The sequence below is a fragment of the Saccoglossus kowalevskii genome, chromosome 13, assembly GCF_978046115.1.
Source record: "Saccoglossus kowalevskii chromosome 13, keSacKowa6.1, whole genome shotgun sequence".
Taxonomy (NCBI): Eukaryota; Metazoa; Hemichordata; class Enteropneusta; family Harrimaniidae; genus Saccoglossus; species Saccoglossus kowalevskii.
The window spans coordinates 17,615,205-17,632,097 of record NC_140653.1 but is presented as its reverse complement, the minus strand read 5'-3'; the positions used below and the strand labels follow the sequence as shown (position 1 = coordinate 17,632,097).

Here is a 16,893-nt window from a genome sequence, read left to right as displayed (position 1 = left end):
GCTGAAAGCGCTACACTATTATATCCAACAATAGTCAACTATCATTAGATAAATTTTGCATATAGTTGGGCGTATTTCTTTTTTATTATTAAGATGTGGAATATGCCGCTCTACCATATCGATGCCGTCGGACTCCAGTGCACGGCTCGCCTTTAATAAACTGTAAATAGACAGCAAAGGTAAAATGTTGTTAATAAAATAAGATAAATGTAACTGGGCATGTCAATATACATGAGGTCACGATAGGTCATTGAAAGAAGGTTGAACTATTGGCTCAAAAATGTGGTTATTGAGTATGAGACAATCACTGTCTGTTCTAAGTATTATGATAAGCACTTGATACGATGCGTGTCGTACGTTACCATTCTTCGGTATGACACGAAAGCATTTGGCGAGTTTCCTTTAATTCCACCTAATTTAAGATAATAATAGTCATTAATTATTTTCATCAGTTAACTAATGATTTGTTCATCCATAAAAAAATATTACAATAAAATCAACATAAACATCCACTAAGATTTTTGAAAACTGCCATTAAGTTTATGAAGTTTTAGTAATCCCCAATCGCCTACATAAATCTTTCAAATCGATATGAGCGGCATACTTGAAAATGAGGCGCAAGACTCTTTTATTTACGACACGGTCGATTTACGGCAAAATACCTTATTGACGCGCTCTAATTACTGGTAGTTGTCATGGTTGTCGATTACTGGGTACATAGCCTGTTTTAGTGAGGCGCGCTCTTATTGGTTGGCGAATCTCGTCAGACAAAAGGTGCACAAACGGGATTTGAATAAATTCGAATAAAGCTTTTTTAGTACACCGGCATCCATATACTGAAAACAATCAGACCCTCAACCTAAATCAGAATTTAATCAGATGGCATTTTAGCCAAATTTGGGTTGACTAAGTGTTCAAGTCGATTAACTGAAAATCTTTTGGCTCAGTCAATGTATGATATTCAACCAGTGGGATATCAGTTATTGGTCACGTGCCACTCCCGATGTCGTCATGATCTCATACTATGAAATCATGATTATCTTTTTACTACTCTTGTATGTGCTGTGGATTCTGCTTGCTTCAGAAAATGATCGTCGGTGTATGTGTGTGATGGGTTGTTACGTACCACCGTAAATAATATGCTCTGATACAATATTTAAAATTTCAATTTATTCTCTACAATTACTCCCAAATCTTGTTACATATATTCATATAAACATTCTGCATAAAAATCCAATATAAATGGAATTTTCCCCAGTTCTACAAAAATTGGCAAGTTTAATGTTTCTACAAAAGATTAAAATGTTGTTCATAATTGTTTACAATATTTTACCTTATTCTGTCACACCACTGCATGGTAGCCAAATGTGTGACTTGATTTGATTTGAAACACTGCGAAATCCTGAACGAGTTGCATTATTTTGGTTTAGCTCGTATGGTGAAAATTCGCAAATGAATCATGCAATTGGTCAGAATGACACGTGCATCGGAAAACCGCAATCAGTGATCTATTTGATCACTGGTGAGCGACTCCGAGTTTGGAGACTGGGGTACTGCCATATGACAAGCAACTCCTCACCTGCCCCAAATACGTTTCATGCAATCTGAAACTTGAAGCTCTATTCAAAATATTGGCACTGAAAGAGAGATTAAATACAGACTATCATATTATTATTATTGTCATTTACAAAAAAGTAAGTACCATCGTTAATATCTAATATTGCACAATAACAGAAAGAAAGAACTACGTCGAAATACTATTTGGAAGAGCATTGACTGAAATGACCTCCCGGTTGAAGGTCTCAATATAAAAAAGTATATTAACATATTATATAATACTAGCATTGTGCAACCATGGCAATTACTTACACTAGTAATTGCCTCAATTTATGTATAAATACGTCTTCTATAAAGACGTAACCTATTTTTCCGAGAAAATTTCCTACATTTTTTTGACGTCCACTTGTTATTTTACCATCACCTGCTTGGTAAGCAAACCCAACCTAGAACAACGCCATTTTGGTATGTTTTCTTCGCGGTGATTTCTCTACCCATAGATAGAAATCTCTCTATGTTGTGGACACCTCGTATAAGGCACTGCTTGTTGCATGTAAATACTCCATCATCAGTATATTTCAACAGCGAGAAAAAAAGACCAGGGTCTGCAAGTTTGCGGTTCGACTCGACGTCACGTGGTATATTCACCAATATTTTAAAGTAAATTAAATAACATAACATATCTTGCATTTTTCCGTTGATACAATTATGGCATTTGGTCAACGTATGTTCTATTTTCCAATGATTACCCCGGGCACAGTAAAGCAAAACACCATTCAGAACCGGGGCACGATTCTCATAAACACGAGTACATATCCATCCCATTCAACATGTTTACAATATCATCCACAGAGACAGTGCTCAAGTATACCGCAGCCAGTAATCATTTGATATTATATTATATTATATTCAGCCATGAAAGAATTTGGTATATATTTCATATTGCCGGATATGATGTGTATTCAATTTGTCATGATTGATATCTACGTGACGTTGTAAGGCACTCGGCGTTAATATTTACCCTGTTAATTCAATATCAGATATACACTGCACGTGGTCACACTTACATGGTTAATAAATAAATTAAAAATCAAGAAAAGGAACCCGCGTAAAGTATTGCAAAACATAAGTATTATAACGTCGTGATGCTAGTGAACGAAAAACTATACTGATTTTTGTTTTTATGTTTTCGCAATACTAGTCTAGACTTGGCATTCATTGAGTTTTATTCCCCATCATATTGAAATAAATAGCGCCAGGCAGTTATGACAGTATGAGTAGATAATCCCACGTAACAGTATGTCTGTTTCAATGTTACAAGGTTAACGTACGACGCACTGTTACCACAATGGCATATCCAAATTACTAACATAGTGATATATTATAGGAATCATTTGACTTTTCAGTATTTTTAACATTTTTAAAACACCCTTCATATTAAGTATAATTAAAATACAGCATATAAGGTTTTCTTTTGACCACCGCGAAGCAAATGCACCCTTGAAATACGCCACTCTTATTTTCGACGATATTTATTGAGCCAAATAGAAATAGTTACACCCCGTATTTTTTTTACTATTAGACCGGCCAATCAATATTTATCATGGCAGACTATAAATTTTGGCAAATTGAGCAAAAACTCTTTTTTTTTTTTTTTAATTTTTGAAATATATATTATACCACATCATTTCAGTTTGTTGTAGAATTAAACCTTTCTGTTCTGTGTAAAATATATAAATTTTCACCTGACCTTGCCAACTATTTGAACACTATCATTTTCCCGCCAAAGCCTAGGTGCAACATTTTGCGTCTTTGTTTTACTTTTATAATTTATTTGTTAATTTTGGAGCAAAATTAAATTTTGCATTGCTACAAATTTAAGTGGATGTATGTATTTAATTTGATAAGCGACAAAAATTGGTTGGTTTTTGCATTCACATAGTTGAAAAAATCCTGTCTAAGTCTCATTTTATATTCAATTTTCGTAACAGACTACAGTAGGAACCAGAATACAAATAAATAGTGTAAACGATGCTGTCAATGGTGTCTTCTGAATCCACAGTGTAATACCAAGGATAGATATTTTCGCCTTTAAAGCACCCAAAATCGTCGTGCAGCGTGCGTTCGATTTTTGTGTGAAACAATGTTATTTTATAAGCGTTGTTTACTTCTTGTGGACTCTTGTCGAACACGACGCGTTGCGACGACCGTGATGCTTTAAAGCGGGGGAGTCGTTACCTGCGCATGCGCCAGATGGTCGTATCGTGTCATTATTTACAAACAAGCGTCTATCCATGAGCCTTTGCGTTTTAACATGTGTTATCGTTGCTTGGAACTCATTTCCCGCGCGTGCACAAGTGACGACCCTCTCGCTTAAAATTAATTACAGGGAGTTAACATTGCTATATTTGTAATCTTCGTGGATGTACGACATGCAGTTTTCCTACAGAAGCACGCTTTGACGGCAATGCCACAATGCACGGAATGCCGTTATTTTTATGATCTGTTAACGCTCGCACTTCATTGGTGGAATGGATGCGCTGAGACAGGCTGTACATTACAATATTCCATTTCTAGCACTAAAGTCTCGTCATTTCCTTCCGTCTATTTGATGTTCTCTCCGGGTGGTCCAAATCGATATCTACAAGGTCCCTACAAAAAAAAACATGACATTTTAGTATAAGTAGTGAAATATAAAGACGTATACCAATGTTATAGTCACGTGACACAGAGACGGGAAAACAAGAGTGCCAGAAGTTATGATTCTTGTGTACTCTAAAACAATATGTTTTACTGAATAAGATACACACAACTGCGACAAACAAGAATTATTTTTAGTCGTTCGCGTGCGTACACGTTTTGCAGTTTATCACGTTTTCCCAGAGTAATTGTTTATAAAGTATAAAAAATAATGCAAAAATAGTGATTTTATTATTTTTTTCGTATGTGATATTCTCTTCATATGATGAGGACGTGAAAAGTTAACTAACCAAAATTGATAGTAATCAATTCATTAAATTAGCATTCCGACGGAAGAATAACTCAACATCACATAATTTTGTGAGAAAACGTTTTATCGCCGCTTCAAATTTGGTAAACACACATTTATATTCTTTCACATTTGTTTCAGGTCGCGCGTGTATGTCACAACTGTCGCGTCAATCATGAACGACTGTGACAGCCGGCTGTCACTCCTCTCCATGACTAATTTTATCTAATTTTTTGGGGGAATGGCTGCATTCAACTTGAAATGATTCATAACCAAGGTTGTTCCGGAGATCAAATTATTTGTGTTTTGTTGTTTATAATATTTATGTTGTCGGGAATTCAGCAACATAAAATGTAAATCGCATGCAATATATTGTGGAATGTAGTGTGACGTCACTCGGAATTCGAACGTGATATTACATCAAAGTAAATACCACCATTTGCGCGTCATGGTTTCACATATAAGGTTATTTATAGGCCAGGCAATTGAAAAACGTACACTTGAAATAACCGGGGTATTTGTGTGAGTGAATGAGGGTAGAGTGTTCTCAAATCAATCATCCAGAATGACGTATACTCGTATATAGAAAGGCAATATCCAGTGTGAGTAAATGTTCAGGTGCTGTACAAAACACAAAATGTGAGCTTTTACCTAGGGCGTGTTGATTGACGCAATGCCAGCGGTTACGTTTTCCTTAGATGCGGTGAAGCTCGCGAAAAGTCCTGTAAAACACGTTTTTTTAGCTTGCATGTCATTTTAGCTAAGGCCAGAAAAAAAAATTTCTCTGTTTCTCGTTTCATGTAAATTTTAAAATGAGGCGGCGAGGCGATTTTCTTTTTGAATACTGAGCTAAAATTGGGGGAATTAGAGACAAGTGCGAGTACAATCGCATTTTTGAATACTTTAGAAGAACAAAAACGTCCGAGGCGCATAGTTCAAAATGATGCGCACGGAAACGAGAAATAGAGATATTTTATTTCTCAGCCTAACCTGTAGTTTCGCTAATTCAAGATGTCGCTAATTTAGAATAAAGTATATTCCCACAATGAGATTGTTGCCATTTTAGCTAAATTAACATTTTGTTAATTTATGTTTTGAGTCAAATTCGCTAAAATGGCACGTAAGTATTTCAATGTGTTTTACAGTATGTCTCCCTAATGATGTTAGTATGTAAGTTGGTTCAACAACGAAACATTTTATAAACGAAATGTACAGTAAACTACCTGACAACACAATCACATTAAATGGAATACAAGGGGAATTATTTCAACGCGCACTTCAGCAAAATATTTAGACTAAATATCTTCAATGATTCACAGCAATAGATCACTAATTTACGTAAATTGTATGGCCGACTTATGATTTTCTGAAAAAAATGGTCAATGAATTCGGGTGATGCCAAATTTGAATATAACATTTATTTAAAAAACACGTATTATTGCATAGTTACTAATAATAGTACGCTAGACATGTTCTATAACCGAAACTCGCTCTATCTCTCTCTCTGAGTAGTGCCCTTCAACTTTATGGTTGACTATTCATGATGTATACGTGTGTGTTAGAAGCAGTTAATGTGTCTTCGTCCCTCCAATTACCGCCTCTTAAGACAGGGGCGGCGGCACGAAATGTTGCATGGAGGCGAGATCAGCTCACCAACCTTGCGCGACCTTACTAGGGGGACCAGGCATGCCCCTCCTTAATAATTTGAAATATAGACCCCCTGAAACGCTATTTCCTGCATTTTGAGGGGAAAATTTTGCCGACACAAATGGTTTCAGCTTGATTTTGGGGGCGACGCCCTCTCTGTCCCCTGTGTCGCCGCCAATGTAAGAAAAGCTTTTAGCCTTCTGCAAGATTTCAAATACATAGCCAGCCAACGTATGCCATGTCTATACAAATGTAAGATTTTTATCCAAATTTACATTAAAACAATTCTACGAACTCATAATTTGAAGCCGACATTGTTATACTCCACAAAGAATATATTGGTGTCGCCGATACTGTGCGATAGATTTATTAAATTTACTTCTGCCTAGATATAAAACGATTTTTTTAACTTCAGTGTTCACCAATTTGTGTATATTCCGGCGATACTATTGCTGTCCCCAATATCGTAGTCGAATTTTCCATAGCGTATCTTATATTGACACCCATACGTACATCCGGGTAGTTACATTGTAATGTATTATATCGCGATATGTGGTCCTTGCTCTCTTGTACGAGTCCGTGTTTGATTCGAAAATATGGTAGCTCGGGGCATTAATTATGCTGCATGGTAACAGCTGTGAATAGCAAAATCCGTAACATATTAAATAATTGAATATTTCATTTGTATTGAAAAAGGGCAGTATCTTGTGGCTGAAAATGGCACGAGCAACCTTTGTTTTAGATGTTGAAATATCGTCTGTTCCAATTTCATATTTCCCGCCATTTTTTCTTATGCGCTACAACGTTAATTGATTCCATTTTTTTTTAGCCATGATTTAAATTTAAACGGACGCGCAGTACAAATGTGCTTGAATCTACTATACATTCATTTTTTTAAAGTCTGAATTGAATAGACAGAGAACCAGAAAACGAAGCCATGTCACAGCTGCCACGCCGCGACGAATAATAATATGCTGGGGTCTGGGGTCATTATATATCCATCCGCCGTGCGTGTCAAAATACTTGTTCCCAAAATATAAATACCTAAAAAAGAGGCAGATTCACACAATTGAATGTGTCGTCACAACTCACTTTCGTCTGTTTGTTTCAGTAATATCCAAATCATCGTCAAAACATTCAAAATCTTCATCATTTCCAACATGTCCATCTTGTCTCCGATGATTGCTCTCATTGATTTCTTCCTCGCCTTCGACCTCAGACGACTCGATTTCATCACCGGTTCCCGCCAAGCGTTCCATTTCCTCCTCGTCCGCGGGTACTAATAGTCTCCGCTGTTTCACACACAGTATTAATATTCCGACGGTATACGCCCCTGAAGCCAGCGTTAAAAACGTACAAGCGACGTAAAGGGTATGTTGCCCGCTAAGATATGAAAATATACACGCCGTCAAAAACAGCGCCGTGGATAAACACGACATAGCACATATTGTCGACGCTACTGCCATTATAGAAATTTAAAAGCCCTGTAATTCGCGATTAGCACAAAATAATTCCTCCACAAATTGTCATCGCTTTTAAAAATGCCTTCTACCAGCTCTGAAAGAAAAATGTAATACAGCATCAGAAAAACGTGTCAATTGATATGCAAATGAGGCTGCGCTGCGATGAAAGATGGTGCCATTGTGATAAGAGGTCATCCGTGCGATGGCTTCCGTATTTCTCCATAACAATGAGATTAATAATGCTTTACACAAATTGTATCAAGTAAGTATTACTCCAAATGCGGGATATTTATTTTAACACCACGAGTATTTATAATCCTTAACGAAGTACCCGCTACATTGAGAATTTCTAATCATTCGTCTGTTTGTAGTTTGCGTGACGTCATGACTAAAATTATATGATATGCACATGACACTCATAATATATGTTCTGCATTAGAGAGATATTAGAGTTCACCTATATAGAATAACCTGTTAAATATTGATATTTGTTAGTTTCTCGCATTATTAAAAACGATTGCTTTGGTGGGAGACGTCGCCATGCCGATCATGGATGTGCATTCGTGACTTTGTAGTAGCGGAATTACATAGTGGCGAATAACAATGCTGGCGGCAGTAACATATGTTAACATATACAATTATGCCGGGTTGGGTTTTGTTTCAATGCAATACATTCAATTTCCACATGCGCAAATGTCATCTATGTATCAAAGTCACAATAATACTCACAGTGAACATAAAATACTAGACGTATATAACTGCCGGATCGTCGTAAACGACTCCTATGTCCGTTTTACAGCGCGTCTTACTTTGTTATACGGGAGTTATATATTCGATGCAACCCGTATGGCAGACAGCGCCCTCTGTCGTAGTTGATTTTTTTGATAATTATAATTTATATACAAGTAACCTCGTAGTAAATTTTTATTGAGTACGTATGATTATGTGACACTAAATGGGTCCCTTGTCTCATTGAAAAATGGGAAATAATAAAAAATATTCAACTTATTGGTGATGTTTCGTGACACCATACGACTACTACTGAATCATAATTGCGCATGCGTCAGTAATTAATGTTCATTATAGTATTAAATCATATATATATATATAGAACTCCGACAGAATAAGTAAATTACCAGAATATCATGACAACTTAGCATATACATTGAAAGGACTACCTAGTCCATACAATATTATTAATTAATTAAATTAAAAATTCATTTTTTATTGAAGTGGGAGAGCATTCATTCGCCAGCCGTCGCAAGCTCCACACGCTGACTTCACAAAGTGGAGCCCTTGAAATAGGCCGTAATTTAGGATTGGCGCCTTGATTTTTGTTAAAGGTATTTGTGACATGGGGGATTCTGGAGCAAAATGGCAACTTATTACTCTCATTCCATCGCGAGTTGTCGCTAAGTCTCTTCCCGTGATCCAATTATTACTACGCAGCCTAATAATCCATCAAAGCAGAGTGCGATTTCCCGTCGAAACTAAACTTAATATGTCCAAATTCTATTTCGCCTGAATTCGTGAGCCTTTTTAGTAACATTCACAAAGTTTGGCTTCCCGCATAGATACGCTGTCTACCTCGCATGTCGTTGGTAGTGTCCGGGTGATGATGTCACGTGCATACCTCACGAGATGGAGTCTACATTCAAACGTTTACAACACCGCCCCTGGATTAGTTCACTGATAATTTACATTGACATAATTAACCCGAGTAAAAGTAGTTTTGGCATAGTATTCATAATTTAGTTAAAGAGCCATCATGATATTGTACTTTTTATTTTACGTCGCATGGGACCCGTCCGTATAGAACCGGTCACGGCGCGGCGACCATCGCCAATTAATACATTTTCTCACAATAATAGAACCTACCAAGTACAGCAACATATTGTTTTTCTCATTGACGTTCCCTATATTCCCCTAAAATGACATGATGTTCACTCACCAAATTCGCACGTTAACAGTACATGATAACATCGATGTTAGATACACATTTGCTCCAGCACTGCCGACTTGACTACGTGTCTGTTCTCAATAAAGCAGCTGAATACCGTTAAAAAGGGATTTCACAACCATATGTTGCCGCACACCCTGATAAACTCGCTTCGCTAAACAGTTGTGATATTAGTTGTCACGACAACAGAATAGATTTTTTCTCTTTGCCTGCGAGGGATTTAAGTGATTTAATTTTGTACCACTTCCAGCATGGTTTGACCCAAAGTAATAAACGTGCGTTATCTCACTTATTTAATTATCACATAATTATAATCGTGATTAGTTATTTTATATGGGATTGGACGAGAAATGGAAATATTGAGCGCGAAATGAATCATCCTGAACACACAAACTGGAAATGGTCATAAACGGCTGGCTGGACCTTGGCAGCTTATGTATAGCCATGTTAATATTCACCCACCCACCTCGCATATGCAACAGGTGTCCTTAGAATATAACACTGCAACAATATAAAAAAATATATAAAGGCCAAATTTGATTCTTTATACTAAAAAAATCACAATTCAAACTGAAATGATAGGTTTCCATTGGCTGATTGAAAGATGTTATCCAATGACGTCGTTGCGCACTGCGACGGATCGTTGATGGGCTGACTAGATTCAACTGCTAAACGATTTTATAAATATTTACAAAAAAGGGAACGGGTTTGTTGTGCAGCTAGTATACAAACGAAACAATGATGGTTATATTTGTTGTGAGCTCCGTGTAACGCGAGTGTATGGGGTTCGTGTCCGCAGTGTATTATGGGACACACCCACTCAACCAGGCACATGGGAAACCCATGGTGTATTAAACACCGTGAAACATGAACAACGTGAAAGCTACCCTTTAGGACATTGGCGGTGCTCGTGAACCACGTTATCAGAATCGACAGGACCCCAATGCCAGGAACGAATATTACACCTGGAAACGCACCACAGTCGTCACCGTGTTCGCTATTGAGACATACTAGAGAGATACACTTCATTTCAATGACCTTTTTACCGTGCACACCTTGTTTGCCGGAAGGATAGTTACGTCGTAGAAAATAGTATATACGGTTTGTAAAATGGATTGTTTATTTACACGGAATTAGAAAGCTCATCGCGCATCAACTGTGCCGCTTCAGTGTGGGTTAGGGTGTAAGGGCGCTGTTTCGGCATTACAAACAAAAGGATTTATTATAATTGATTTTTAACCCTGAGGGCGTAACTCGAGGCGGTGCTCGAAATCATCTTGATATGATAAATATACGTCGCTGTGTTCAAATAATATGTGAATAAACTTGTAAAGTATGAATAAAATGAAAGAAATTTGATTTGAATCATCTCTGCCATTGTTGCTGGAAACCAAGTTCCATCTCCTCAGTACAAATCTTTCTGAGCCTCCACATGTAAGTATGTACGCTCTAAGCATGTAAAATCAGAGACCATTGGCTAGGGTTTCGTTGATTTCTGAATATAATTATTTTACAATTATGATTTCTTATCTATGTCTTTAAAATGTCTTAGAACTGACCTTTTGTTTATCAATGCCACATGACGTCATAAGTTGACTATTTGCGTCCATAAGAATTGCATCCAAAAAAATGTGACCATGTTCAAAACGGAGAACTTGGCAGACATTAGTGTAGGGGGTCGGAGACATTAGTGTAGGGGGTCGGTGTTGTCAGCATTTTTCGTGCTAGTATTCGCGGGAAGATTAATTATTAAGCACATGCAATATGTGTTTTATAACACATTACACGTAGAATTGCCAGAGGAACGAGCATAGGTCGTCTGCCGTCTTCTTCTCGACGTCTAGTAGCGGTGTCCCGATTTCTTCACAAAACGATGTAAAGACGCTTCTAGAAAAATTCAAATTCATCCAAGTTGTTCAAAGAGAGCACTAACATTTTACCTGAAACACACACAACAACTCGAAATAAGTTATGAACTATAAAACAAAAGGCTTGTTTGCTGCAGCCTAATAATGCAGTCGTGGAAGTGTTTTTTTCAGTCTTGAAATGAAGCCGTTTTAGGCAAAAAATATGTTGCGGTCAAATGTTGTGTGCCCTGGGCACCAACGATGCGTGTTTTCAAAAATTGAAATCCTAATTATCATATTTGTGAAAAAACTGATTATAACATTTCTGTTAAATTGTTTGTTATTACACAAGTCAAGTATCTAAACGCGATTTAAAACATGAAATACCGCGCGACTTTCAACGCGACACACTCGTGAAAGCATATGCATGTGGCCTATTAACAATGTGACACATATATTGCAGTAGACTGCTTTTAATAATTCCACTGCACAACTAATAACTGGCCCAAGGCCCAAGTCTGAAGCTCCAAAATTGTACATTAATTCTTTTTAACGTAAAAGTATGGGTGTAATAACGAAGATATACTAGTACTACGAACTGGACTAATTTAAGGTATTTACTTCGAGGGTTCTGTGTTGTCACAGCGTACGTGTGTTACTAAACTCCTGTTGTATAGCAAGACAATATAATGAACGAATGATAGGGTCAATGATCTTTAGTATCGCACCTGATAAATCTATGTATCATAGAGAACTTAATAATGCATTCTACCATAAATCACCCGGCCTGTTTATCCCATTCACTGACCGTGTACTCAGACAGCTCACGATTTGAAAATCCAGAGTGTCACTGCTAAAAAATGTACAATTTTTAAATAGTAAGGGGAACGTTCAGTTGTACTCTTCACTTAAGTCATGTGAGAAAAATCTAGGTCTAATAAATGGGTATTGATGAGAACAAACAAAAAATAGTAAACAGGTACTGTTTGGAACAAAGAAAACGTACTTTTCAGTAAATGCTGAACGCTATTGCAGGTTAATGGATTGTTAGTAAGGATACAAACCAAAAAGCAATATTACTGAATCAACGGTCCACAGAATTAAGTTGGCAAGCGGAGAGTGATATTATCATTCTCCATGGTTTCAGGTTGAGTATAATGCAATATTAGTATTGTGTCCGATGAGGTGTTTTATACAATCTTAAATGAACTCCAAACTAGAGGTCTCGTGATTCAGGTTGTGCAACTTTTGGCAGTGGCTGGCGTGGCAGTCTCTATGAAAAACATTAACAACAGGACATTACATATTTAGCATAATTGCTATTTATTATCGGTACTGGCTTAGTTAGACATATCGACATGGGCACGATAAATGCCTTCTACTTTCTTCCAGATAATGAGATTGTTGTAAGGTTTTCCCTCGGTCCCATCAGCTTTTTGCCCTTGCAAACTGACGATACAATATGCCATCTCACCATCTGGACTCGTGGAAAAGTCAACAATTTCGCTTTTTATGTTTACGGCACCTTCTTCTTTGAATCTCTCGCACGCCTTGACAAGCTCTGTAGACGAAACACAAACACTGACATGATAAATACTTCTATATAAGTTGCACTGTATACAACTGATTTGCGATTCTGACCAATTGAGTTAAAGCGGGGGAGTCGTCACCTGCGTATGCGTCAGATGGCCATAGTGTGTCAATGTTTACAAACAAGCGTCTACTCATGAGCCTTTGCGTTTTTAGCGTGTGTTGTTATCGTTGCTTGGGACTCAATTGCCACGCGTACCCTCCCGCTTTAAATATTGTTAGCAATATGTTGCAATCGTTATTTTAATATATCTTATATACGATTGAAAAAATATCGCCTAGAATAAATATTGTTGTCGATTTTATCTTTCTATCATGTTTAAATTAGATTGCTACACTACTACATTGCGTGTTTGGTACAAAACCACAATTGCCGCGATCAGTCATAGTATGAATAGACAATTCATTGATTCAGAATTCAATTCAATTCATAGACAATTATTCAGTTTTTAAGGGTGATGTTTCACATTAAACAAGTATTCACATTAAATATATAGATTTAATAATAATAATAATAATTGGCACGATATTCGTAAAAATCTACATTTCCGCCAAACATCAGTTTAATGGTAACTAATATATCAAACCGATTACTGATATTTCCCTCTATTTCTTAACATACCACGATGTATGCAGTATGGGTAATGGATTTTAAATAAATGGCTATTTTTACCGGACACCGAATGACATGACTGATGATTGCAACTGATTCACTTTTAACAAGACAAAGTCACGTATCATGCATGCCTTCACACCAACAAAACACACTGAGTTGTTTCAGTTCATTTGGTAAATAAAATAGCAAAGGATGTAGCAACTGATATTTCCCAGGCTACCCTTGCAAAAAGCAGTGACAGATTCAACAAAAAGGGCTTGTCTAACAACACAGTACCCTGGATAACTGATATATCACTGGAATGAAACTTGAAACCTGTCTGTCAATGTTACCGATTGCAATTATGGTATCAATTAAATTGAATGCACGATTACTGGACTAACCAAGATTGGGTTGGCAACTGGTGGGATAGAGTGGCATACGATAAAGACTAAATCAAGATATAGGAGGACTTCATCCAACGGAACATCGCTGAACTTGAAATAAGAGTTAATCTCGGAAATCAAGACACTTACGTTCATGTCCAGTCGCAACGGCAAGTCCAGGGAAGACTGACTTGCAGTCCTCAGTATAAAATTGTTTCGCTAGGGCCTGGTAGTCACCGGAATTGTAGATTCTCTCAATATCTCTATATCTTGAAGTAATTGCAGTTTTCAGATCACTAGACATGTTGATATAGCGTATATAGTCGTTCACCGTCTTTGCTGTATAATGCAAGTCCAGGTTACACGGGCCATACCATTATTTATAGGGGGCTACTCTATTCGTTTTTCATAATCTGAAAAGCTCGTCATGTTTTTTGAGCAAGTCTTGGGTAGTTTAATCCAACTTATTTTTCAAAAAAATGTCACTGCAATAAATGGAACGTCCCGCTTTGTGTTTCATATTTAGTGTTCATCACGATGTGACTGTCGATCACCCCCATATTAGGAATGATATTGCCGGGGTTAGAATAAGTAGTTTTGAATATGAAGTACGTTCATAATGTCATGTATTATGAACAACGTGTGCTGACCTGAATAAGACACATGTATACCCCCGTTCACATTAGAAAAAGTAACATCATCGGCACCATATATCAAGTTTAACAACGTATACAGGTATATAACAACCTAGTGATTTTACATACTGTGCGAGCCAGCCTACTTTAACATTAGACAAAACTTAAATACAGTTGACCGAACACTATAATTCATTTTAGTGAATACCCTTAGGGTGTAGAGAGTGTTGCCCTCTGCGGCGCTAGCCATTCTACGCCTGTCGTCTGTCTTCTTGCTGTCACATGTTCTGGTGAATCATGTAAGACTAGACAGTTGAGTCGAATCGTATATACAAGGCATAATTTGATACGTCGAAAAGCCTGTCAACTAACAAGCTGCTCTCTGATTGGTCCTAGTTTGTGTTGCTAGCCAATCAGTCATAATCTTGTAAGTAGCTTTGGCTCAGACGGAAAAGACACGTCCACATCAATATGTGGTATTCGTTTTTTTTTTTGTGGCACAGAAAAATTGTAGCAGAAATGTTCAATGCAGCGGAATGCTGAACTACTCAATCGATGCAAGCTAATTCTGTCTTTCTGCTCGATTGCCTTCTTGGTAGCGACGTGCGTGTTGTACACGAGTCAGCCTCGTAGCTAGACTCCATTCTTCTACCGCATTTTTTGGATTTACCAAATTTATGTTAAACACCTTTATTCAATAATGGGGCTAATATGTAATCCCCCGTGGCGCCACGTGGGCGGAAGCTTTTGTGTTCATATCCCTTCGGTCCAAGAAGCAGCTTCCGTCGTATGTTTAGATCAGTTCTTTGTGGCGACGCGAAAAGTTCTAACAATCGGAATATTCTGTATGAATTTCTTTTTGCTTGGAAACCCTTCCAAATAAAATAAAATAAAATTCATATAGCGACATTTAACAATCATTTTGTCGCTTTTATTCGATTGATGTTTGGTTACCCGCGAGGAACGCGAGTAGAGTATGATTGGCCTTTATAGAAATTCGCCTTTACAAAAAAGTTCAAATCGTTCCTGAATTAATAATTTCAAGAATGACGCGTATGTTGTAACAACACATTTCTTGTTTTATTTGCCATTTGAAAATCAGCATATCAATATTATACTGTAGAATATGTATTGCATTAAAACGAGATAGTTCGTTTTGCAACCTTGTATTTTGTCAATGCACACCAGAATTGGTTTTCATGTTATTGATATCCATGATACAAAACCGATGATATTGTCCACTTTGAGTGTATGCGTGTGTGTTTCGGTAAATATTTACTCCAATGCCAAAAGAACAAACCATTTTCACCGCGAACGATAGAAATCCGGTATGCGATTCAAAATTTACATTCAGACAAAGTCTGGCGAGGGCATCAGGTTCATTCATTCGGCGGAATCCATACAGATATCAAATGCAAAATTAGTTTTTTTTTTCACTTCTGCAAAAATTTGACGTTTAATTTCAGAATACTAAGCGTATATATTGTCTTAGTAGTAATAAATGTATTTATTTATTCACGTTGTTGTGGATTAAAACTGAACGCTTTCATTGAAACAAGTCTGCATACAAGAGGGCGCTATTATTAATACATCCCCGCCTGGCAAGGTCGCGTGAGTTGCGCCCGCCGCGGTGCTCCAATCCCAACACGCGGTTGACAGACGATATAGTTTTTCACTTCCCCTGACGGTTTTTTGTCGGAACCAATCAAATGGCAGGAACCTCAGATAGTGACAGCCATCAAAGAATAACCATTCACGACAGAGTTTATTTGTTGACATAATGTGTGATAAGGTGCTGGCAAATTTCCACCCAATGTTATCATCTTGTTGAAAACAGTCTGTGATCTTTGATTGATGGTATTACCATGACCATCGAAATTAATATTCAATGAAACTCGTTGCAAGAAGACATGAACTTTGCGAATTCGCAGTATTGGTCTTACCGACTAGAACAACACTATTCTGTCAGGCGTTAGTAGGGTCTGATGCCGTTCGGCCGGCGAGAGCTTACTCACGCCTACATGTCAGACTACCCCGGTGAAAGGGACAACTAAACAAAACAAAACAAAAATATCGGCGAAATCATATATTTCCCGAAACATATTTGATCATATTCGAACGTATTTATTGAGGTGTGTAAATTAAATGTAAAAACATTATTTTGAACGTTTTTCTATGGCAACAACAATGCCCCGACATCGTATTTTATGCATGCAATTTCATA

General features: G+C 37.2%; 2 protein-coding genes across 2 annotated transcripts; both read right to left on the bottom strand.

The window, feature by feature from the left end:
* Positions 1-1,150: 1,150 nt before the first annotated feature.
* Positions 1,151-9,681, bottom strand: LOC100378862 (uncharacterized). The gene is made up of 3 exons (XM_002734250.4): positions 9,608-9,681; positions 7,286-7,750; positions 1,151-4,209 (listed from the first exon to the last, which is right to left on the bottom strand). Exons 2-3 carry the CDS (start codon positions 7,657-7,659, stop codon positions 4,137-4,139), a joined length of 447 nt encoding a protein of 148 aa, XP_002734296.1. The 5' UTR covers positions 7,660-7,750; positions 9,608-9,681; the 3' UTR covers positions 1,151-4,136.
* Positions 9,682-12,762: 3,081 nt separating this feature from the next.
* LOC144350702 (uncharacterized) lies at positions 12,763-14,384 on the bottom strand. The gene is made up of 2 exons (XM_085506734.1): positions 14,185-14,384; positions 12,763-13,024 (listed from the first exon to the last, which is right to left on the bottom strand). The coding sequence occupies exons 1-2, from the start codon at positions 14,336-14,338 to the stop codon at positions 12,804-12,806; spliced, it is 375 nt and encodes a 124-aa protein (XP_085362860.1). The 5' UTR covers positions 14,339-14,384; the 3' UTR covers positions 12,763-12,803.
* Positions 14,385-16,893: the final 2,509 nt, after the last annotated feature.

What these genes read in the sequence shown, in the direction of transcription:
- LOC100378862 (XM_002734250.4), bottom strand. Translation starts at nt 7,659, where the DNA reads ATGGCAGTAGCGTCGACAATATGTGCTATGTCGTGTTTATCCACGGCG. An exon ending in ACTGAAACAAACAGACGAAA is followed by an intron (nt 4,210 to 7,285) that starts GTGAGTTGTGAC and finishes TTTTTTTTGTAG; the next exon opens with GGACCTTGTAGATATCGATT.
- LOC144350702 (XM_085506734.1), bottom strand. Translation starts at nt 14,338, where the DNA reads ATGTCTAGTGATCTGAAAACTGCAATTACTTCAAGATATAGAGATATT. An exon ending in CGTTGCGACTGGACATGAAC is followed by an intron (nt 13,025 to 14,184) that starts GTAAGTGTCTTG and finishes TTTCGTCTACAG; the next exon opens with AGCTTGTCAAGGCGTGCGAG.